The sequence below is a fragment of the Chelon labrosus genome, assembly GCF_963514085.1.
Source record: "Chelon labrosus genome assembly, chromosome: 15".
In the NCBI taxonomy this organism is placed as follows: Eukaryota; Metazoa; Chordata; class Actinopteri; order Mugiliformes; family Mugilidae; genus Chelon; species Chelon labrosus.
In genome coordinates this window covers 18,828,772-18,853,226 of record NC_140348.1, presented here as the reverse complement: position 1 = coordinate 18,853,226, position 24,455 = coordinate 18,828,772, and the positions used below count along the sequence as shown (strand labels likewise).

The window sequence follows — 24,455 nt, the reverse complement described above, 5'->3', positions numbered from 1 at the left end:
ATTTTAGAAGCGCCTACTGAAGTGCTGACTCGAGCGGGCCCTTCTTTGAAAACCGACCACTTTGAACAAGTGAAGAAAGAGATTACAGCCAGCAACATTGTTTGTTGTTTTAAACATTCCTCCAGTATGCTATGAGTTTCCTAACTTAGCCATGAGACCTATTTTAGAGTCAACCCCTGGTCGGGCGTGACGTCAATCAGAGGACAGAGAGCTGCACTTGAAAAAGACTTCAAACCCTCTTGAAAAAAGGAAAAGTACTACTTTTTTCGGACTTAATCTTTTTTGGTAATGACTTGTTGAGGCCTAAAATATTCAAACACAAATCTCTTTGAAGGGAAAATTTGGTGGCAGTACTGGTTAGAGCACCAAACAAAAACAGTAAAGAAGTAAACTAATCAGATTATATTTAAGTGTTGCTTTAAAAACTACTGCAGCAAAGCTTACACATAAGTGTAGACGTGGACAAGAACACGTGGCGATAAAATGACTTTTGTAATGTTAGCTTGTTTCTTAAAAAATTGTTCAAAATCAATTAAATCTGTTATTTTATCTGATTAACATGACAGCATAGGTTACTCCTCCAAGCAGGATCTGATGGTCCCCTGAAACTCAATCACCCTCAAAGAGGAAGTGGACATTATTCCATGTTTGTGGTGTTACGGGTTACAGTTACGGTATTGCACAAAATCTCTGCCAGCTTCTCATGTGCAGCAGTCCCAGAGGAGGCGCACTCAAAAATGTGCACGGAGCCAAACAGGAAGTAGTCGTTTGTACTTGCAGACTAAAGACTGTAAGGTGAAACGCAGAAGCTTCCTGTGCCTGGAAACCACAGAGATACAAAAGCAAAGAGCCTCTTAAAACCTGCGCAGAACCAGCTGCCTGGTGGTTGGAGCAGCTCCAGAAGTTTCTTTAAAGCATGTATGCAGGGTCATGCCCACCTTCAGCAGGTGCAGGCCCGGCATGATGCTCACATCCCAGTGTTTCCTAGACACATGAAAGTAGCTCGAATTCACTCTACTGCATGTTTGGCAATGCTTTTTTTTTTTGTTTATGTAAAGTGTTTTTTTTCAAAGGCTTGCAATTTGACCGTCCCGTTATAACATCTTTGTTTCATCACATATGCATCATGGGATTAACCTTAATTACTCCCTGGGGGTAAGAGGGAAGGTATTCAGGCTTCAGTGTGTCTGTGTGTTGTATCACCACACAACGTCAGAAACCAGGAGTCTGTTAATACCATCCCATATTTTCAAGGACCTGCTGTGCTTTTAGTAAACACGAGAGGAGAGTGCTGACATGTTCTTAGAAAACATACTGCTGGCTCGCTCTGCAGTGAACACTAAACACAACTATCGAGAAACTCTAAAAACCCCGTCAGAGGCTGAAACGACGCCTTTATCACTCCGTTCAAACTTTTTCTGAACTTGAACAACTTGTATAAAGGAGAAAATAGTCACACAGGCCATTCTTGTAAAAAAGACCAAAAGCACATCAGCAACGTTAAAATGATTGGATGAGCGTGACAAGAGAGACAAGAGATACCCCCCCTCTCCTGAGGCCTGATCTCAAATCTTATTCTTGTTATACTCAGTGATAACAGCAAGACACCTTTTCACACTAAGTAAGAAAAGCGCATTGATTTCACGGTGTGTAATTAAACCTTCCACTTGTTGCAGATTTATGGGCTAAATCATCAGCTGAGACTTCCATCGCTTAAGAAAATTGTTAGTCAGACTTTTGAACATATCGCTACAAGACATTATTTATATCTGGATCAGCTGTAGTTTTTTTTTTTTTTTTTTTTTTTACTGCAGCGGTCTAAAGTAGAATCTGTTAAGATTCAACTGAGTTAAAAGATTAGATGAAAGCTAATGTCTTGATCTGATATAAAACAAATTTCTTTGTGAAATTAGATATTAAAATTATTTGCTGTGGAGCAGATGAGACAGTTTGCCTGAGGAAATCTAAAAAAAGAGTGATGTTTTAAAGGCTGCTTAAAATAAAATAGATAGATAGATAGATAGATAGATAGATAGATAGATAGATAGATAGATAGATAGATAGATAGATAGATTTGAACGAGCTTCCAGGAGATATCAGCGGCCCGTGGCAAAGGCCTTTCACAGGAAAAATCTCTCAGTAAGCTGGGTCGAATGTGTACGATACTTGATGGGTGCTTTATTGATCTGCCGCCACAGATACACAGTCTCCTGCAGGACGGTCAGCTAGCAGTGACTCAGCGGTCAATATGTGTCGACCTAGTGGTTGTCCTGCATCGACCTGCTGCATGCAGGAAGTGCACCTGCCAAGAGCAGCAGCCTTCTCCTGTGCCATGCTGTCTGTTTACCTACGAGCCAGTCCTCCGTTTGCCTTCCTCCTGCTTTTATGTAGATGTCGTAAATTCAGGACGTTTAACAACAACTCGGCAGACTTGCATTTTTACTTTTTTAGAAACAGAGACGTCTGTTCAGCAAATTATTTTAGTTTTATTTCAAGCACCTTTCTTCGGCACTTGAGGCGACGCAGAGGAGGCCTCCTCCTCCTCCTCCTCCTTCTCCTCCCTCCTGATGGAAAGCCCTGCAGGTGAGACAGCTCTCTTATCACAGTGGTGGGGTATGAGGTTCTGCTACACAAGCACGGCATTGTCTGCTTGTGACTGGCCCTTTAAACACATCTGAGAAACAGTATCAGCTGCTTAACAGCTCAGCCCAACTATTGCCCTCTGGAGTTCAGGCCAGAAAGGCCAGAGACACACACACTCTTCCACAAAAATCTCCATTACTAATCAGGCAGGCAGTCAGACTTGTCACGGATATTTTGCAGTACTGAAGTGATGACTAGATTTATCAACAGAAGAAATTGATTAAGTTACTCTTTGACCAAAACATATGTTCTGTTAGCCGCTTTGGAAATGTAGTGTGTGCTATATTTCTGTTTTATATAAATAAAAATGAATTAAATTGAATACTTGTTTAGATAAAACTAATAATCTGAAGGTGTGATCTAGGTTCTGTTGACATAGAGCAGCAATTTTTCATAATTTACTGATTACATACTTAATTTAAAATGTGAAAAATCATCCAATCAGCGGATGTAATCTACTTTTCCTTCACGACTATGAATGAAATTTAAAATGAGTGCATCTACAAAGCACTGTTAGATCTGCAGCAACAATAATAGACTTTATATTAGTCTTTTTATTCAGACTTCCGTTCCACTTGTGGGAGCAGAACTTTCAGAACTACAAAAGCTTTGCATGGTCTAACAGAGGCAGTCATTACATATACAGTGTCTGTGTCTGTGTGTGTCTGTGTGTGTGTGTGTGTGTGTGTGACTGCACGAGAGACTGCAGAAAGCACACATCAGCGACGAGGGGCCTCTGCTCGGGTGCAGCAGAAGGTTTGGGATTTATTAATTACCCTGTGACAGAGTGCGGTGTGAAGTAAACATTGGCAGTGTGACACTGGCCGAGAAAGGTGCGATGGTCAAATGACATCAGCAGGATTCTGGGAAAACGTGTTCAGCTCTCTGTGAAACTGATCTGCTCCGAATGCACCGCTAGGACGCATCCGCTCTGAAAGCTGAAGCTCGATCTCGATACATAAATACAAGAATATCAGGAAATACAATTATTAAAAATCAAAACAAGAGAACGACACAATAAAACTCTAATCTGATTGTCATGACAAGATCCATTTGTGATACAGCTGCAGATTTAACTAAAGAAGAAGTGTGAAGATGTGAAAGCTTTTGCCAGGAATTACAGGCTGCACAATGAAACTCTCTCTCTCTCTCTCTCTCTCTCTCACACAAACACACACACACACACGTGTGTACATTTACAGAATAACTGATTTATGTAATCCAATGTTGTCCATCACATGATAAGTGAGAACGAGTCTGGCTGCAGGGACTGCTTCCAGGAAGCGGTGGTTATCTCAGTGACAAGCACATGATGACAAGTCCTGCTGCTGCTGCACTCATAAAAAATCTCAATCTGAGCAACAAAGAGTGTCGCTGCAAAAAAAACGAACATAGAAATTAAATTTTTGAATAAAAAAACGTAACTTTTATGAGAACAATCAGGAATGCATTAGAGTCATCGTCTGCAACGCAGTGATCATCCAGTCTGTGTGATGAACCAGATGTTAGACCGTGCCTGTCATTTGAATGGACACAAGTCGCTGAAAGGAAGCTACAGCGTGGTGCCAAAGTGTCAGCTCACAGTGGTCTGACAGAAGAAGCGGACTTAGTGACATTACTGATGTGATGTAGAGATCAACTCAGAGAGAGAGAGACATGTGGCCCAATTAGAGAGCTGTCAGGCTGATTACTGGCAGGTCCCCTCTCGCTCAGCTCAAGAGCCGCACCGTGGCCGAATACTGCATCAAAGGTATAAAAAGTATATATTTTGGGTAGCTCACTAACCCGGTACTAACGTGACGCCATTTGAGACAATTAATCATACTCGGCACAAAGGGGCATATAGAAATCTTTTTTTACCCATATGCATATCCATATGCGCCTGAAGACCTGTTTACATGTATACAGACTCTGTTGTGTAGTGGAGTTCCCCCATGAGTAGTCAATAAAGAGTGCATTAATACAAACTGAAGGCAAGCAGAACCTACAGTAATATGTGCATGATCTGCAAAACATACATTTAAATCAAGGGGTAAATATCATCATCAAACCTGGAAAAAGTAAAAGAGATGCTCCGGTTTGGTGGTCCCCAGCTGTTTTCTCACTTATCTGTATTTTTCTCTTCTTCGCAATAAATGCATAAAATAAGTAAATCTAAGAATAACATGTGGAATTGATTTGGACTCCAGAAACCTTTCAGTGAGAGGGACCTTTGAGAGTGACAGTCTAGACACTAGCCACTATTGTCGCTATGTAAAACAGTTTTATCACTCTAATTACCTCATGTAGCTGTGCCTTGTTGCCCTTGCCCCTCGACTGAGTTTTGCACATACTAGAGGCTCAGTAATATACTTTGCATTGCTTATAACCGTCTTCTTAGCGCACGTTTCCGGAAATTTGAAATCTGACCCTTGCAAATTAACATCGTGATGAACATCAAGTCTGCTGTTTTCTTTGGTCAAATTTGTATTATGTCTGCGTGGTAATGCAGCGCAGGCTTTTCAGATTAATCAGTGCTGGGTTTCTGCACAATTAGAACTTGATACGTGACTCAAGTGAGTTTCAATCTTTGTAAACTGATTTTCCTACTCAACTGACATAAATGGGAACCGGTGGCGAAATAGGAACGAGGTAAACACGACTTTTAAATGCTAAAACGTGCTTAGAAATAAAAAACAGTCAGCAGCTATAGTGATACTAAACAAAGAACTTTTTAAAAAAGCTGCTCCTTACAGTAACATCTCCTCTGAAAGCGACTGGAGTTGTCAATTATGAGCTGAAAAATTGGGATCTTTGAAATGAGGCAATTACGCTTCATGACTGATGTGACAACTGAAACCTGATTAAACACACGCACGGAAATGCGGAAAACTCAGAGCCTCTGTGATCAAGTTTTGCAAAACAACATTCCGCTTTCCACGGGCGTCATAGCACCGAACAACATGGGTGAAATTAGTTATTCCTACTTGGCGCCAGCGAGATTTATTAACATGCCGGTCTGTATTTGATATCTGTCAAGCTGAACACGCACACACACACGTACTGTATATACTGCATACAGGAAACTGTTTCAAACACAGGCTCGGACTTGAGAAATTAACGTCTCTGCGTGGCAGCAACAAACACTGCTGTCTGCATACCTCATGTAGAAAGCAGCTCCAAAATGTGACAAATCCATCCTCTGCCAGTTTCCTCCTTCAACACACCCACACCCTGAGCCAGCACAACCCCCACCACCAGCACCACCACTACCACCATCATCCCCACCCCTCCCCTGGGCCCCCTTCAGCCGGCTGCATGTCTCTGGAGGTCGCCTCTGACGTCAGCAGCTCGACTGGGCAGAGTGCCAGCCCTGTGGGCCCTTGATGGATGCGGTTGGTCTGAGAAACAGTCCGCTGTGTGTGGAGTGCACGGCACAAACTCAAATCGGTTCGCTCAAACACATCTAATGACCCATAAAGACCCGGCAGGCCCGCTCTCTCCTTTGCCTTTCTTCTGTCTATCACACACACTGACGATTAAAGGAGACATATGTGAAGATGAGTGATTTGTACGGCAAATGGCCAGAATAATAAATGCAACCCGCAGAAGCACACTACGACTCAGATCTGGTTATCCTATGGTCATTGAAAAAAAGGTTTTATGTGTTTTTTTTGTGCAATAAAAGCAAACTGACAAAATGACATGGCTGCCGGACAGCTAGTGTTTGCGGTTGACAAATCAGGAACTCATATGGAAGGATTTGAGTTTAAAAAAAAAGCACAAATATTTAACTAAAGCAAACTTCTACGGAAATTACAACTCTGCGTCAGGATACTGAAAACTGCTGATCCAACCGTTATGTCACAGCGGTCCCGAGAGCCACGGCGGTGTCTGCGTGTTTGTTTGTCTGCGTGTGTGCTGGGGGTGTATACCTGCAGGCCTGCTGCTGGTCTTCCTCTTCAGCCATCTGTCCAACGTCTCTGCACTCACACTTTCCAACACGAAGTCGTCCAGCATCTGCGGGTGCAGCGAGAGGTAGGCCTTCACTTTCTCATCTGTCAAGCCTGGAGAGCAGAGACAAGAGGCGTCTTTTTTTTGTTCCTCAAATTACACAACTTTTTTCATGACTAAGCAAATCGTGGAGAGAAAAAAAACCCCACCAGCGAGACATGTTGCATAAAATTCTACAAAAAATATAGATGAGAGAGACTTAAGAGAATGGTAATGTCTCGCAGTGAAAGGTTACCCAGACAGTCGCACAGACTAGAAACAGCCGAAGGTCATTTCATTCTGTTAACTGTGAAGTGAGAGCGGCAGCAGCAGCCTACGTTACAGCGAAAGCCTCTCAGATAGCCGGGCTAGCTCACTTATGTTTACTGTAAAGCTGTATCTCCAGGGATAGGAGCCCCCAACAGAGGCAGCAGGATAAAGGAGGACTCGATTGTGCTTAATAGGCAATTAGGTTCTTGAGAGCTCGCTAAGTGCTGCTGTTTACTGTCTTTGTTGTCAGGGAAAAAAGCCATTTGCCAGACCATCGTTGAGGCAAAGTTGTTTTTAATACACCCGCTGGCGTCTGAGAGGCAGTCATGATGCACTAGGAAACCATCATGTTTAGGTCACAAATGGAGTGTGCGTCTAAAACAAAGACTTGTAGCTGCCTACGTTCAGCCACGAGGCGTCATCTCGTCGTGAGCGAAACTCAACCCTGAGATCAGACACGACGGAGAGCAATAAATCCCGGAGAAGAACAACAAATGGTCGCTCCGAATTTACATTTTACAGCGAGGCACACAGTCACTGTACTGTATCTGCTGTCGGATAACAGTGAAGAGAAAGGCCGTCGTGTTCAGACAGCCCTGATCATTTTTACGCCGCTCTCTCGCTAAATGTCTGGTTATCAGCAGCATCTGTGTAGACTCCCTTCAAGTATGAATCACAGGAGGACATGCAGCTGGGAGGCATGTGTTCTGGCACCAGATACACTCACACTCACACACACACACATACACGGGGTATGAAAATATTACAAAGCGAGGCGTCTGCCACATATCCTGTAGGAACATCAGGGTAGTGAATGGCCTCAGACAATAGTGGACGACTCAACAGTAGGTGGAAAGTGGCACAGACTTGGCCGACTAAATAAAACAAGATGCAAGAGATAGAGGCAGTAAATTCTACTTCAGGTGCAGGTAAACTTGCAGTTGTGAAAAAAAAAACCCGAATCTATTATAATTTAAATTTAGAATCAGGCAGCTACTCTTCTATCCCCCCCACAATGTGTGCGTGTACAGGTCGAGCAGGCTTGTGGTCGAAGGCAAATAAGGCAAACAGAGGTGGGGGCGAGGCGAAGGGATGGAGGACGCTGCGGTCTGACGCTGTCCAGACACGAGACACAGCTCTTCAGGAGAGGAACGCCTCACGAGACTCCTGGCCAGCTCTGACGCACATCGGCAGAATACAGCTTAATAAATCAGAGAAAGTTAAGGGGTGGTGGAGGGGTGGGGCGAAGAGAGAGCTGCAGGGGACACGCAGAGGAGTAAAATAGAAGCTCTGCAAAAGACCCTTACAACGATGTCCTATTTGAAACACAAAGACGGCACTGTGATTAGAGCCGCTACAAGAAAGAGAGAGAGAGAGGGGGGGAAAAAAAAAACAAGGATGCTGTATAAATTTATGAATACATGTTTTGTGTCAAAGGAAAATTATTTAGCAATCATATGTGTGCACATGAACAAAAATAGTCAAATGTCCTATTTCCATGGGGCAAGAACAAACAGCAGAGATAAGAATTCTGCAGCGGGCATTTAACGGCTGATAGAGCTGTATTCTGAGTGTCTTTAAAATTGCTCACTAGTAGAACTTGTAAAAAAGAGGGAGCGTGTGAGGCCCTTTTTTTTTTTTTTTTTCGCAAAGAAAGAGCAAAAGGCGGCTTTCTCGAGCAGCCGCTGTTTCTTTTTTTTCTTTGTTCTTCCTCAAACTCATGTCATTAATCTTTTTCATCGCCTGATGGACTTTTGAGAGGCATAAAAGAACGTGGAAGGAGACAGCATAAACAGCGGGGAGCACAAAACAGAATATCTGTCAGTTAATCAGTGTCCAGCCAATATTTGCTTAAAGAACAATGCTCGCTATATTCTTCTCTATTTTTTGTTCCTGCGCACACGTCACTTGAAAAAAGAGAATAAAATGAACCCTGTGTTAAACTTTTTTGGCTTCCCCTCGCGTGTCTGTGGCTGTCAACACAGAGCCCATTTGTTTCCACTAAAGACATAAATCTAAAAACAGGTCAGAACCTGACATATTTTTTCACAAATAAAATCCAATTTAATTTTCCGAAATATCCTGACATTGTCGCTTTTTGAAAGTATTATTTATTCGGACTTAATGCTACTTTTGCTGGGAACTATTTTCAGAAGTGGATGAACACACATTGGATGCTGTGGTGTGTGTGTTTCAGGCAGAAAGCAGGTGTTTCAGGGACATGCAGGAACAATGATGTTCTTCAGCACAGAGGAACAACCTGAATGCACAGGCGGTAATTTTGCATATTTGGCAATAATTTAAAAACATAGACTATCACACAATGTACTCTTTAAAAATCCATGTTTACAGAGAAGACATATGACCGTATAATTCAATACTGCAATGCTTGAATAGAATGTAGTGTGCAGGACAGGACAGGAACAGCGTCCCCCATAGTAACGTAAGAGCAAATATCTTTAAAACGTTTTGTTTTGTTGAAATAATTTGAACACTTCTCAGTCAGCGGAACCATTTTAAAACAATGCTGTGAATAAATTGCTACAGAAACAATAAGGCAGTGTCTGCATCTGCTCTAAGTGCCACCTAGATTCATAATTAATAGCTTCCCGTGCATCGGTTCAATCAATGCTTTAGTGCAAAAAGTCAAAAATGCAAATATCGTCAATCACTATTAACGCGTTTTGGAAAAACAGGCCGAAGGAATGACTGGTTTGACCCAACAGCCACTATATTGCAGCTTGATGGTGATTGATGGCACTTTTTTTCTGAACATTCCTGCTCCTTTCTGCCGACCTTAGAAGCGTTCCCTCTGATTCCCTCTGAAGTCTTTAGAGCCACAGCTCAACCTAATGTGACCGCGGTGACACTCGGAGCTGTGGGATATGCGTCAGTGTCCCGGGCCTGCAACTACGGCGGCTAATCAAAAGGTGCAGCCAGATCTGTCCCACATGCTGTGGTCCAGAATGGTTAACCCCACTGGGAACCACATGAGCTCACTCAATCAGAGGAGAGAACGGGACTGCTGCGGTGGAGGCAGTGGCTTGGTTACTGGTTTGACCAGTTTTAGTTATTTATTTTTTTTTTATTATTCATTTTGTCAAACCTCAGTACAATTTTCCTTCTCACTGGGGCCAAAGCTGCTGAAGACAATAATAGAAAAATATGCCTGACACGTTAAACTTAACAAAACCCAAAAATGAATGACAATTCCAAATCGATGTCTCGTTTTTATTTTTTCCTTCTCCCAGATCTTCAGTAAATCCATGTACTTTTTGCCAGCGAAGATATGTCTTCCCCATAGACTGTATATAAACACGGACGTAAACAAATAGTTTGGCATATGGATGTTGCAGCCTTCTTTCCCACAGTGAGGGAAGAGGGAAGATGTGAAGATATGACTCAGAACCTGAAGGTCACTCCAGACTAAACATGTCGACCAAGCCAGGTATGCATCCAAACATATGTCTCTGTCTTCCTATCTACTTAACTATGGAATTACTTTTTTAGAGGACCTCCAGCGCACTAATCAGAGAAGGTGAATTTAGATAAAGACATCATAATGATAAAACTACTGACTTACGATTTGATCAGAGTTGATGATTTCTGAGATTTACTGGAGCCCGAGTGGACACCCGTGGTATTGCACTTTATGCCACCTGTGTTTAACTTGAGTTTTCGTCTGTTTACATTAAATTGGACAGTGTCAGCTGTGAGATGAGTGTGCAATGATTTGCCTCTACACATTAGACAAGCCTCTTAAAACCCATCTCTTGTCCTTGGCCTCTGACACCCTGTAAGATGCTGACTTAATTTTATTTTATTTTATTGTTTTTATCGTAGGGCTGCTGTTGTCTTCTTACTCATGTTTTATGTTTTTTTTCTTTTTTTAATTCATGTCTTTCATTTATTTCTTCTGCTGAACAGCACTTTGGTGGCTTTCAAAGTGCTTTATAAATAAAGTTGGATTGGATAGGTCCTGTAAAGGTTTGGAGCAGGGGGTAATTTTGTCTGTTTATGCTCAGAGTAGTGGTATATATATTCAGATACTGTAAGCGAGTAACAATACATGTAAAACACATATTAAAAGTAAGAATATAAATCCTATTTATTCAGTTATCACTAAGTTCATACTGCTGTTGCTGGCGGAGGTGGTCATTGTTTATCTACTTCATAAAGCTTGTGAGGCGATGAATGCAGTAAGATGGAAGAAAAAGCCTTCCTAGAGGTCTAAAGAGAAAATGGGGTCAAGCCAAAAGAGGCGTTAACCACTGGCTTAGTTTCAACAGTGTGTCGCATACTTTCATTTTCATGTAAAATCTTGATTTCGTGTCGGATAAATTTAGCAAAAAAATAGCAGTATAACATATTTTAAGTACCTTAGATACCTTAAAATGACGTAAGTACGGCATTTAAGTAAAAGTAAATCTTCCCCCTTCTGCTCTTAAAATATTAGAGTCAATGGAGGTCGCTCATTCAGACAATCATATAGGCGGGAAGCAGTTTGTTGTGCAGCATGTTTGTGAGTGGCTGAAGCCCAGTTGGCAGAGATTTTGGTGACTGACTCAGACTTGGGCTTCCTGTGTAAAAACTGAGTACATGCAGTGAGGTATTGTTGCATAACACTTATCTTGACACCACACCCTGGGACTGGAAAGGGAAGACCAAACCAGCCACAGTCCGTCTGGGTCTCTGCGCGCTCACATCCAAGTTTTCATTCTGAACATGCTCCCATTTAGCAGGAAATTCATTTGCAAACAGCACGGGCCGGGCATTTTATGTAGTGTCAGCACCAGTGTGTGGTGTTAACGTGGAATCCCGGGCATCAAAACAGCCCGAAAAAGCTTCAAAACAATAATGCTTGGGTGTTACAATTGGAGTTTATGAGCATTTTTATTGAGGAAATCAATTTGGCATGCTCTGATTTTATATGGAAAAGTTAATGGCTTGTAGAGATGCTGTAAACTGTAATTCACTCCATCTTATAGTGAAATGCGCCTACAGTAAATATTTTTTTTCGTGCTTTGTATTAGTATGGCAACTTAAAAGTATGGAAACGAGCGTCAGTTGGATAGAAATCTGACACAACGCAAGTTACATATGTCACAAGTCCTAATAAGATGCTTTACAGGTCAACATTTGTCGGTGGCACACAGGAGGGAAAGCCCAAGCGCATTTATTAAACTCCTTTACTGAATAGGAAAAGAAACTCTTGTGAGGACAGGCCACATTTCCTTCTCTGTATCCACAGGCATATCTCTTAAAATTAAAATTTAGTTTGATTTAAAACTGCAAAACCTCTCGCTGTCAGTGTTTCAAATTAACACTCCATATCAACACTTCAATCGTCGTCTGAGAGGTGAGGATCAGAGCCCTGGATTGGTCTTCAGTCACTGATCAGCCTCCTCTTAAACTTTTCTTTCATTTTCCGAATTACTCAATATGTCTGATGAGACATACCGGATTAAACTCATCCGGTTCCGCAGTACTTCATTGTGAATTTTTATAACCAACTTCGCTGTTTTTTCTGTTTTTTCTCCAGGTCCAATAAATATTCATTCAGTCTATAAAATGTCGGACGATTTCTAGAAACCAATATGATGTAAGACTGTTACGAAACCAAACAGTTTTTCAGCCTCGAGTGCTTACATTTAGGGAGCGTCACAGATGCCACAGAACATGCTCCTGAACGCACCCAAATGGTCGGCCCGGCGGGTTATAAAAAGTCTCGTCTACTGTAATCACTGGAGACCAAAATGATTCAGTTTGCAGCATTAGCATTAGCAGGCCTGAAAACGTACCTTTTTAAAATGTGTTCTATAAAAATGATAATTGTTATGACAAACACTTGAAAATTATAGCTTGAAATTACAGTTACTGTCAGTTCCGCTTATGCACAAAAACATAAGTCCAGAGCTAGCTATAGTTGAGCAATTTCTGACTCTTTATTCGAGACTGTTTGCCCTGAATTCAGCCTGTCAGGTTAATTTACATTCCCACCAACTGAACAGCCTGAGATCGTTTGAGGCAGAGATGGTTAAGATTAAGGCGAAGCTTGTTGGGTGCAATAAACATTACTAAACAAGAGGAAAGGGCTGTTTAACAAGGTTTGCTTAGAGAAAGTTAATGGAAGGAAAGAGGCCGCTGTAGTTAATCACTGTTTATCAGTGTATAAATCAAATCAACTCAAATACAATGAGGACTGGCTGGTGTTTTTAAAATCCTTGCTATGTAAGATTTTTAATTCCTGGAGGGACCGCCAAAGAAAAGGCATGAAACAATAAACTGACATATGCAGATAAAGGACTATTTGCAGAGCTGCTAAAAACAACAACCAGCTCCACCCTGTCTCCATCCATCATCTTATTTTTTCCTACGATGAAGCAGTTAGATGTCTGCGCCGCGTGACAGCGCCTGAACAGAAACGAAAGTGTGTCTTCGCCGCTGCTGTCAGACGACGTTAAGCAGCGTCAGAGTCAACGGCAGAGGCCGACCCCGGCAGTGCAGATGTTTAGTGAGCAAGATGTTCCTCCTCTGCAACACATGGATGAAAAATGCACATGAGAGAAAAAGGGAAAAGACCACTTCTCTTGAAGCGCACTCCTTCTGGCAGAGAGTCAAGGGCAAGCTGCCAAGGTACTACTTTTCACTTTCCTGACATGAGGCTGAGGCAGGAAAGGGGAGGAGGGGGGTGCGTGCGTCAGCAGGTCCGCCTGGGACTCCCTTGCCAGGAGGTGGGAAGAGCATGTGGTTCTTATCTTATCTATGGGAGGGCTGGAGCACAGCGTCCAACACTGACATTCAGTGAGCGGCAAAGAGCGAACACTGAAAATGAAAATGCTTGGCCTCATCTCCCACTGCTCACTCATTTATTCATTGAGCCTGTGCCTGTGAACCTGGGCATGTGTGCATACGTACGCAGGTGAATGCACACATATACGCCCACCCTAGCCCCCGCGTTCCACAGCAGCCAGGGGTGAGGTGACCGGGCAAGCTAAATCAATACACCAGCGAGTGAAAAGGTGTCAAATTAAGAAAACGCTGTTTCACCACGGACCTTAACTGCAGTTCCATCACTTTCTAAGACACGCCCACACACGATGAAAACAAACCCTGTGCACCAACATGCGAGCTCACACCTCACACTTGAGAGAAACAGAGAAGGAGATTTCCATGGAAATGTAATTTGCATTATTTCCACTTCTATGGTCCAGGTCATTAGACGTAAAGGGTAAGGGCTATAAATGGCCAACTGAGATGCAGATAAAGCATGTCCCTTGATCCAGAGCCTAACAGTGGGGTCACAGGCAAGCTCTCTAACTGCAGTCACAGACGGCAAAGCAGGTCAACCTTCAGCTCAACTTATAAACTGAAAACATTCTTGTGCATTTTCTTGAGTGAACGGAAACTGAACGACAGCCAGAGGTGGTAGATCACACATCCTACAACGTCACTGATACTGAGCCTTAACAGTAAAGTTGCTGTCTTGGAGCGAGCGTTGTGCCTGAATCGCTGGTTTGATGTAGCGCTGCGTTCCCCCCAGAGCAACATCAGTAATCAGGGGTCATGTTCCCCAACTCCACATCTGTTCTGATGCTGAACTCTGCAGCCGCTCTGCAGAGGGGCCAATGGGGACCCGATAATGAGAACCACAGATCCTTGCATCTTCTCCAGCGCCGTGTTCTTTTATGAGCCTTGACACAAGGACAAGTTGTAAAGAAATCTACATGCATGTGGCCTTTTCCCATACCAACACATGACAAGCTGACAAGGGGTCAATGGACGCCTTGAGGAGAATGTCATCTGTTTCACCGCTCAGATTGTGCACTGTGCCCTGGCACCGATCCAGTCCTGCACAGATCGTGATATAAAAAAGGGTTCAAACTGCATAACAGGCTAATTTTCTTTGGCTCGAGTTTCCTAAGAGTTTAAATCAACACTGAAGACAAATCACAAAGAGAAACTTTTTGGCCTGTGCTCGGGCCCGTCTGGAATTATTTAGTCATTCAAATTTCAATCGGACTTTAATTTTCATATTCCAATCATATCAAGCGCTACATGTACTTATACTGTATATTTAATGACCGTGCTGGGAGAAGTCCTCGCCGTGAGAGAGAAGGCATGCGGTGGGGCAGGAAATGTCCAGCGCGAGCACTTCCTGCCTGACAATGCAGCCTTCTTCAGTGAGTTAAGCAATTCATCGACAACCACTTTTGAACATGCCTGCGAGATCACATTAGGGCTGACCCAGACTAACCTCGGCCCAAATATATCCACAAACAATCCGTACAAACACTCACACACACACACACGTATATTTTCCCACAAAACAGCTATAATATTGCTCAGATTTATATGAGCAACCAGGGAGCGAATGAGTCAACATGTTGCCTTGATAAACTGGAGCCTGTTTCTTCAGGGTGGACAGTCCAGCAAATGGTGTCATTTCAGAAATGACAAGGATAGGAGGCTAAACATACTAAACATACCATAAGTCGCCAGACATAAAAAAGTGCGTCACTGCCTCGTATTGGACACATTTAAGGAGATCTCTCACACGTCTGTTATTTGTAGAAAGCAGTCTATGTCAACAGTGCTGTAAAAAAATACGGCGCAGATGACGGGCTCGTATTATTGCTCAGAAGTTGTGCGTGTCTGTGTGTTTTTGTCACCAGCGAAAGCTTTGGACAGAGCATAGTGTAATTATTCCCCAATCCCGAACCGATCAAAAGTAAAACACGCAGCGAGAGAGCAAACAGTGTGTCAAGTTAATCCTAGACTTAACCCAGACGTTTGAAAGAAGGAGCAGCATGAACGTGAGCAGCGGTACTCACAGAAACAGCTATGACACACACTGAACTTTTGTGAATGACCGGGCGTATTAGAAACAGCATGCAGCTGCGTCCTCCAGCAGATATTACTCGCAGGTACTCGACCTCGTCCACTTGTTTCCTTGGAAGCTTTGTGAAATCTAAAATTCTTGTCCTTTTTTGGTCAGTGTGATGGCAGAATACCTCCATACCGTACCTCAATAATACATTCCATGACTGCAGTTTATTGCTATGTGTGTACTTTGGCATCATCCGCGATCCCAGGCCCCAAACTGCTAACTTGTTATTACAGGGTCGCCACTAAAGGTCACTCGAGGTGCCACTGAAACAACTGCAGTCACTGACATTATTCATGGGCCACACACACAGTGTAAGTAACACACACACAGAAACAAAAAACAAAAAAATGATGGCAATTTCTGAAGCTGAAGTTTCTGCAGCAGTATTACTAAGATGAAAAAAAAAAAAAAAAACGTAAAATAAATATATATATTTTGTCTTATATATATAAAATAAATTGCAACAAGGATTCATAGGTGAATATTTAATGGAGTGATAGAAAACTACCACTTTATTCACTTATCTTTCAGCATTTTTTTCTTATGCTGGCAACTATTTCTAATATATTTAAAATGTTATTTTAACAGTAACGTTGATACCACCTGTCTTTAACTAATACTGCAGTAAAAAAAAGTGACAGATTTAAGTTTTACACACAACACAGGACAAGAATAATAGTAAATGCATACGTTTTGTGAGTGTTATATGAATAGTAGTTATGAGTGCAATAATAATTTAATTATGATACTACACTAGAAGCCATGGGCATAATGAGCAAGAATTCATATATGTCTACAAGAGTATTTTTAAGATTTCTTCTCTATAAGAGTTAATACCTTCTGTCCTGGCTCCGTCTCATGCTATAGACTTTTTTTTTTTTTTTGGGGCATATCTTATTGCAGAACTGCTGACTGTCCCCTCCGCGACACATCAACTCAGATCCGGGATGGGATTCGTAACCGCGCTCTGCGTCTTATTTAAAAAGTATGTACAGGTACAAGCTATTATTTCCTACATTCAGTCCATCCAACTGAGTCCCCAGCCTCCTCGTTCAGCTATCAATCAGTCATTCATAAAGTTGGGCATTCAAATTGATAAATAACGTATACGCCTGCAGTCCCAGTAGAAATAATTCATCCCAGATAAGCACATGTTTTGCGTTCTACTGCACAGTTACTGGAAGTCAGCGCGGTTTCTACTTTTGGGTAAATTTCAGCTGTGTTTTTTTTTTTTTTTTCCTTTTACGCGTTGGAAGTGTTAATCAAAAATACCTACTTGCGCCCAGGAAACAGTCCGTTAACCTTCTGAAACAGCTTGTTGAAGACGGACCATCTTCCATGTCGGATTGTGAGCGCAAAAGGAGAGAGGAGCCACGGGGAAAAGTGCGCCTCTGCAGCTGCAACTTGGTGCGTCTGGACAAAAACCAAAACTACTCCAGGACGCGTTGAGGTGATGGTGTCCTCAACGCTTGCGGCTGTGCACGGTTTAGGAAGGGCAAGGAGAGCGCTGTGCTGCCACCCCCCCTCCTCCACCAGCGCTATGACCCAGCACCGCTGGCCGAGGTGTAGCTACGATCGGTCCGCCTCCTCGGCGTGGTGGCTCCGCTGTGGATGTGCAGCAGCAGCAGACTGAGGGAGCGCAGACGTCGACGCATAGACAGAGAAATGGGAGTAAACGCGGTCACACACACACACACACACACACACACACACACACACAAGGAGAGACGAGCGCGCGCCACTGTCAATTCATGCACGGCTATCCTTTTGTATTTTCAAAATAAAAGCCCAAATGCAGACTGCTGCAGGAATTGCATTGTGAGAGATGTTGAAACAATCCCAGATTAATTAAATTTTATAAAGTATTGCAGATATTTAATTAATGGAAATATTTTTTTCTCGAGAATGTAATTTGGACGTACAGGTCTGTGTACATTTATGCATATTTGTAACGTGAGATAATCCTGCAACCATTCAAAACGACCCTCGTCACAATGGCAGAAAACAGTACGTCATTATCTGAAAAAGAAAACTAAGTCCTTATCAGTGTCTCCAGTGAGTATTCAGGCTGAAACCTTTTTCCACGACCCAATAATTTGAAGGGTCAATAGTACGTGTTTCCGGTATATTTTGCGCAATTGACGTGTCTGGGAATCTTGACGCTGCCGAGCTGCTGTTCCTGTTCCTGAATTTGGCTGCGTAAAAGGGGCCGAACCACATGCCCAGCGCTCTCCAGGGACACGCTGCTGTTTCCTGATCCACGACTCTGTGGTCAAGGAGGAGACGGTGACAACCTCCAAATTTACAGCATGGCGGGACAAAGCAATGGAGCGTTTATGTAGTGACTGGAAGGGCGCAGCGTAGCGTCTAAAGAGCTCGGCTCTGCGCATCGTGCCGTCTCACCGGGGTGCCATTTAGCAAGGCATTGAAATCCTCCCTGCTCTTGAAGTCTTCTGACCTCTGACCTCATCAGCAGCGAGACAGCAGTAAAGAGTCTGTGGAGTTACATCAGGTTTTAGGTTTAACAAACCATTTTTATTTATTTATTTATTTATTTTTTATGAATGGCTTATATCCAGAAAGCACCTCCATTCAGATCAGCCTTCCAAATCAGCCAGAGGAACAGGAAACACAAACAGTGCAAAGCAAATAATCCAGCTAGAAAAAAAAAAAAAATGTATGTCAAATATTTAAACACACATGGTGCATGAGAAGAAAAGCTCAGTACTGAAAACAAAAAAATCATGAGAGCGAGCGAGCGAGCAGAGGAGCAGTCCAAGCGTTGATCATGCCCAGGTCTAATTCATACCTCACCTAGCTTGAGATCTTACCCAAGGTTCTTTAGTTTGAAGTGAATTCTGCGTCTTTGTGTCTTCGGGGGGAATCACTGTTGATATTCCGGCTCCTGACTTCAAATATCTGCACAGACTTGCATTTACTAAAGGAGTGTATTCAGCTGATTTATTTCACCAGGCTAACTCGGTTGTACATTTGCATAAATTATAATTGTAGATATCGCCTTGAATTGGCACAGTAAAATAAATCAATGTAACGCGTTCCTTTATAACGAAGGCCTAACTCTGCAAATCCCTGCAAGGACTGCACATCTGCAGTGCCACTGAAATATTTAGACACACCCACTACAGTCCTGGAGTGGAGATATAATCCTATAATAATAATAATAATAATGACCGATCAGATAGTGAGAGTAATAAAAATGATCAAATTAACCTCAAAATCAGGTCGATCACATCAACATTTAGCATTCTCAAAATGCCTCTGACTGGGGAAGACAATCTGGAGTAAAAAAGTAAAACATGGAGGTTTAATACACAAATATAATTATGAATAATTATTCGCCTGCTACTGTACAAGGTGAAAATTAGAAATTGGCACAACTAAGATGTTAAAACGCAGAATAACACCTAAAATAAATACTGCTAGATCTTTCCTTTTGTCTCTGTTACAAATTCGACTTTGAGTTTGCTCTGGCGACTTTAAGGCCCTCGCTTACGTTTCTGTTAACTGTACAACTTTTGCCCTAAAGCTAGTCGAGGAATGCGCCACCGCTTGTGTTTATATTTCCACTAATAACATCCATGTAGGAAGGAGGCACATAATTCATATGCAGGGCACCATTCGAGCAAAACAATCCTGACATGGAACAAAATTTGTGCCATAAATTTGCCAAACTACACATTCTTTAAAGCATCAGCATCAACAGTGATGCAACGTGCAGCATAAATTATTAATGCTTAACTGTTTAAATCTGTGCTTGTTTCCGTGTGAATGGTGGAGATGACGATGCTACGTCAAGTCCCAAATGAAGTGGGCTTCCTATCTCCGCAACCTTTGCAGTGTGTGCTCGTGCTATCAGCGCTCAGAGCACCTAAACAGCTTTGACTCTGCAACATGATACAGCATAAAGTGTGCCGGGCTCCCACACGGCCACAGTGTTACATACAGATCATATCGAGAGAGAGAGAGAGAGAGAGAGAGAGAGGTGTGGGAGCTGTGGCAGGTTACGTCAGCATGTGCGCTATCAATCACTGGCATTCCTACACTCTCGAGCAGCTGGTCCATTCAGAGGTCACGTATAGCATAATGGATTCTCTCTGACACATTCTGCTCGCTTTTTTTCTTCCACTTTAGCCTCATGAGAAAAGCCTTTGAATGTAGAAGCAACACGTCAGCTCATTTCCCTGTGATTCGATGAGGCTGCCGTTTGATTCTCTTTGCAGTGACGCAAGCACCCCTTCGTTTTAAAATATTAATCTGACATTATTGTCTGATGCTGAGAAATTTTGCAGGTTGAATGCAGGTGGTGCTGAAGACAGAGTCATAAAATCAAACACTAAACCATATGTCTTAATCTATCTTCTGAATTTGAGCGAGCTTTTATTCTAACACGCCATGTTAAATAAAGGAGGGTCTAATGTAGTATGCCAATAAACAAAAGTCAAATGATGAGAAGAGCATCTGAGCTGCTGAAACTCTCTTTTGGCTCCTTCGGGGCTCACCCCTGTGCACCCTCTTCAAGCACGGAAATTTAGATAGAAAACAAATGCTCCAAAACGTTCCCCTGCAAAGTTCATGGCTGGAGGTTTATGAGCTTATGTGAGATGGTTATGGACGGAGAACTCATAAGGAAGGGAGTAGATAACAAGGGATGCCCCAACTACGTCTATGACCCGCCGGTGAACCCCTGTGATCCGCAGCTCTCCAAAGTGGCAGAACAACTATTTTTATGCCTGATGAATTATTACACAACAGGAAGCAAGTGACCATCCTGACCTGTCAGAGCACACCCGTGCTTCAACTGTGAAATAAACAATCTCAGTGAAATCACCTAAAGACACAGTCACAAGCCAACGGAGCACAGAGAGCTGGATTCTGTTTTAATGCTCGTACACATGAGACCCATGCACAGAGCTGGAAAAAGACACAAAAGGCAAATCTGCATCTGTCAGATGTTTCTAACACTATTTTAAGTGCACAAAGTGATCTGCATTTTGTTAGGGACACGCTGTTGGTTGCCAGGGAGCCGCCTGGCATCTCTGCTGGGAAAGTGAAGGACTAGTTTACCCAATCCCCACTCTGCCCCTTACATTTTAAGATTTTGACCCATGATTTTCGTAGTAATGTACTGTAACTAATATACACAGCATCGAAATACGTTATATGGCTGTTATATTGATGTTAACAGGTTGTAAGGCAGGTCACATTCTTGGACAGAGTTCATTTAAGCAAAGGTAACATTATGACACTGAAAAATCATCCTGCACTGGTAAAAATATTATAAAGCGGTACATTAAAGTTGTAGTTAATGTTCTTTCAAAGTCTTTTTTTTTCTCCAACGAGTCCCAATCTCCAAAGTTATTCTGTTTAAGACAAGGAACATATGCACAATTCTCAAATTTCTAAAATAATCTTTAACTTTGCCAGCTGAAAAACTTAATTTCCAAACTACAGTAGTCACTCTTCTATCGTTGCCAATGGAGTGTACTGTTTTTCCATTTCCATTCAAAATGTAGACAAAAAAAGTGCCTCAAACGTGTGATGAAAAACTTAAAGTAAATGTATTTTGTAAGATTTTGCCACTTTTTTTCTGGCTGAGCTTGCACCGATGATCTTATGAAAAACACAGAAACTCACATCAGGGTATGCACGGTCGACTGCCATGGATTTAACAGCTAAATCTGCTCACAGTATGCTTTTATTCGTTCGCACACAAACTGTAATTAATTAATTCAGCACACAGACCTCAAGAACACCCCCCAAATGGTCCCGTCAGTCTCTCTCCAGCTTGATCTGTATCAGTTTGGACAGGGAGTGCTCACTCTTTTTCTCTGTCAACATCACCCTGCCATCAAATCTCAGATCCATCTGTGAATGTGTGTTACAGAACAAGAATTATGGAAATCAAAAAGGTGATGATGAAAGAAGCTGTAATCTGATCCGTCTTAATGAGCGCTGCGTGTGTCACATGCTGAAGGTTCCTATGGCTGCTGGCTTTACTATTGTCCGCTGGGGGATCAACAGCTGAGTGAAGAGTGAGTGGTCGGCAGCCATGCTTAACTGTTCTCCCCTCTCGGCTGTTTTTAGCAAACATCCTCCTGATGACTACGGCCTGTCTCCCAACATGAGAGCGGCACATCTTCAGACATGTGTGCTCTCGCTCACACACACACACACACACACACACACACACACACACACACACACACACACACACACACACACACACACACACACACACACACACACACACACACACACACACACACGGCCTCACCCCCTACCCCACATTACAGCCCTCATCCACTTAAGCACATTTCTGATTCAAGGCACTGTACAAGCTTTTTGCACGCTGCACTCACACGCGCACACACACATGCCCCAGATGCAAGTGAAACATTTACAGATCACATGCAAGCACACGCAAACATGAACACACACACATGCAGGAGCATACTTACAGCTACGCAGGCACACACACACACACACACACACGCACATCACATGCGGCAGAAACACACCACAGAGACTCCCAGTCCCCTCCCCCCAACTGAATAGTCTGTTCTGACAATCCACAGGACAGCCGGAGCATTGACGTCAGAGGCAGGCCCATGAAAATACAGGGTCCCTGGGGGGCTGAGGGAGTTATGCACATCTTCACAGCTTGGCTCGCAACTAGTTCAACAACCAAAGAGCATATTACTGCCTCTGTTTACTCTCATTTGTCAGAAAAAGCAATAATAATAAAAAAACAAAAAGGTCCACATTTACACAAAGCCTGGCATTCACAAATTTGCATGCGACTGCAATGCGGCTCATCTCGAACGTGACGTCAATGGACGTCATTGCACTGGGATCCATTAGGACAAATGTGAGATAGGTGCATAATTTAGGTTAATGGAAATACAAATTACAGCGCACCATTACCTGCACTCTGTCGTCTTAATCACCGCCATTTTGAATAACTGCTGTCAGACTGTAGTATATTAGACGTACCCAGAGGGAAGGTTTGTTGCTCGCTCAGACATCCTCACAGTCCCCGGAGAAAAGATGACATCTTTGTTTATCGCTCAATGTTCTGAAAGTCGTTCTGTTTTTTTTTTTTTCTCTCTCTCTCTCTCCTTCTTCTTCTAAGATATCATTAGGGCATCAGAGCCATTAATCTCACTGTTTCTCCTCCTCTCACCTTTTCTGAGGTTGTCATGGACGTAGTTACTGTTTGCCTGTCTGCAACCAAATACACCACATGTGTTGCTAAGTGTGAGCTTGTTAAAACAAAAAGGATCTGACTCAGATAAAAAAAAACCTCTACGTGAGCATGGTCTTTCTAAAATGAGTGATTAAGTGTAGAAGGAGAATCGACGTGGATGTGTGTATATAAATACAGTATGTTAAGATATCAGAAAAATAGTAGACGATTTTGAATATAAATACTACCATGAATACAAGAAGACAAACATGTCAGTGTTGCAAAATTTGCTGAAATTGTCAACTGAAAATGATTTGCTGCATATTTCATAAGACATATTTGAATTTTTATTCCAATGTGAAAAAGTAGTGGTCAAATATTCAACTGAATTTCTTCTTGATTGGCCCTACCATGTTTGCCATTTACCAGTTAAACAATACTTAAGATCTTTTGGGTGGGGTCCGTGTGCAGGAAACGTTTGCAGAAGAACGGAAAACGTGCCGCTCGAGTCTCTCCTCACTTTGACATTTGTCAAATCAATGTTTTTCCACTAGTTTTATGTGCTTTACCAGTGATCTGAAGTGTCTCCATCACATAGAATATTAGCTAACTCTAAATGTTAGCCCCTTGACACTGTTGTTTCTCACAGAAAATGGCAACCAAGAACAAAATGGAGAGCGTACGTGGGCCTGGGAGCATTAGAGAGAAGTCTTTTTTCAGCTTTGTATGAGTTCTGAGATACAGCCTCATGACTGCATGTATACAAATATAATGTATACATGTAAAGGATGTAATGCCATATCATTTAAGTCTTGGCTTTTGTATAAAGCCATCTAGTGCATATAACTTGGGTGGATCTATTGGTGAAAAAGTAATGCACTTTTTATAATCATGTATTTCTTATTGTGTAATCACCTTAAAATATGAATGATAATTGTGTGTTTGTCAGCTTAGAGTGAATCTGTCATATCTGTCTATGGTAGGAGCTGGCACCCTTCCTCTTTTACACAGTCGTCCTTTGAATTGGTGAAAAGTCTGTCCACACTCAGAGGATATTAGTCTATTAAAATCATGACCATCTTTGGTCATGAATCTTTGTTGCCTGAGGGGTTATCTCAACAACCACTGTCCTGGTTTGTCTTTCTAGTCTAGGGTGAGGATTAGTGAGCCCCTTACAGAAACTGCCTTGTTTCCACAGTGAGAATAGAGGAAAGTGAATAGAGCAGGTGGGGACTGGTCTTATTTGTCTTAATCTCTATAGTCCTTAAAAGGAAGACTTCTGTTCAACCACATGAATCGAAACTAGCTTTGATGGTTTCCACCTTGTTGCAACGGATATGAATCTGGATCTAGAGCGATCTAAAAGTACACTTTGAACAGCCAGGTACTTATGGCTGATCGCTCCACCTCCTTTCAGTGCTGCAGTGGACCTACATGAGAAATAGAGCAATAAAATCGGCTCTGTAGCTGCAG

General features: G+C 42.4%; 1 protein-coding gene across 4 annotated transcripts in view; it reads right to left on the bottom strand.

Annotated features, from left to right (window-relative positions):
- pde10a (phosphodiesterase 10A) overlaps positions 1–24,455 on the bottom strand; it is a 52,545-nt gene that overhangs the window by 15,940 nt on the left and 12,150 nt on the right. For 2 of the 4 annotated variants that reach the window (XM_084562333.1, XM_084562331.1), the window contains exon 2: positions 6,558–6,689. In XM_084562333.1, coding sequence (XP_084418459.1) covers positions 6,558–6,689 — 132 coding nt within the window. Of the gene's footprint in view, positions 1–6,557; positions 6,690–17,051; positions 17,295–24,455 lie in introns of those variants that run through there. The other 2 variants (XM_084562330.1, XM_084562332.1) reach the window with 2 other exon arrangements.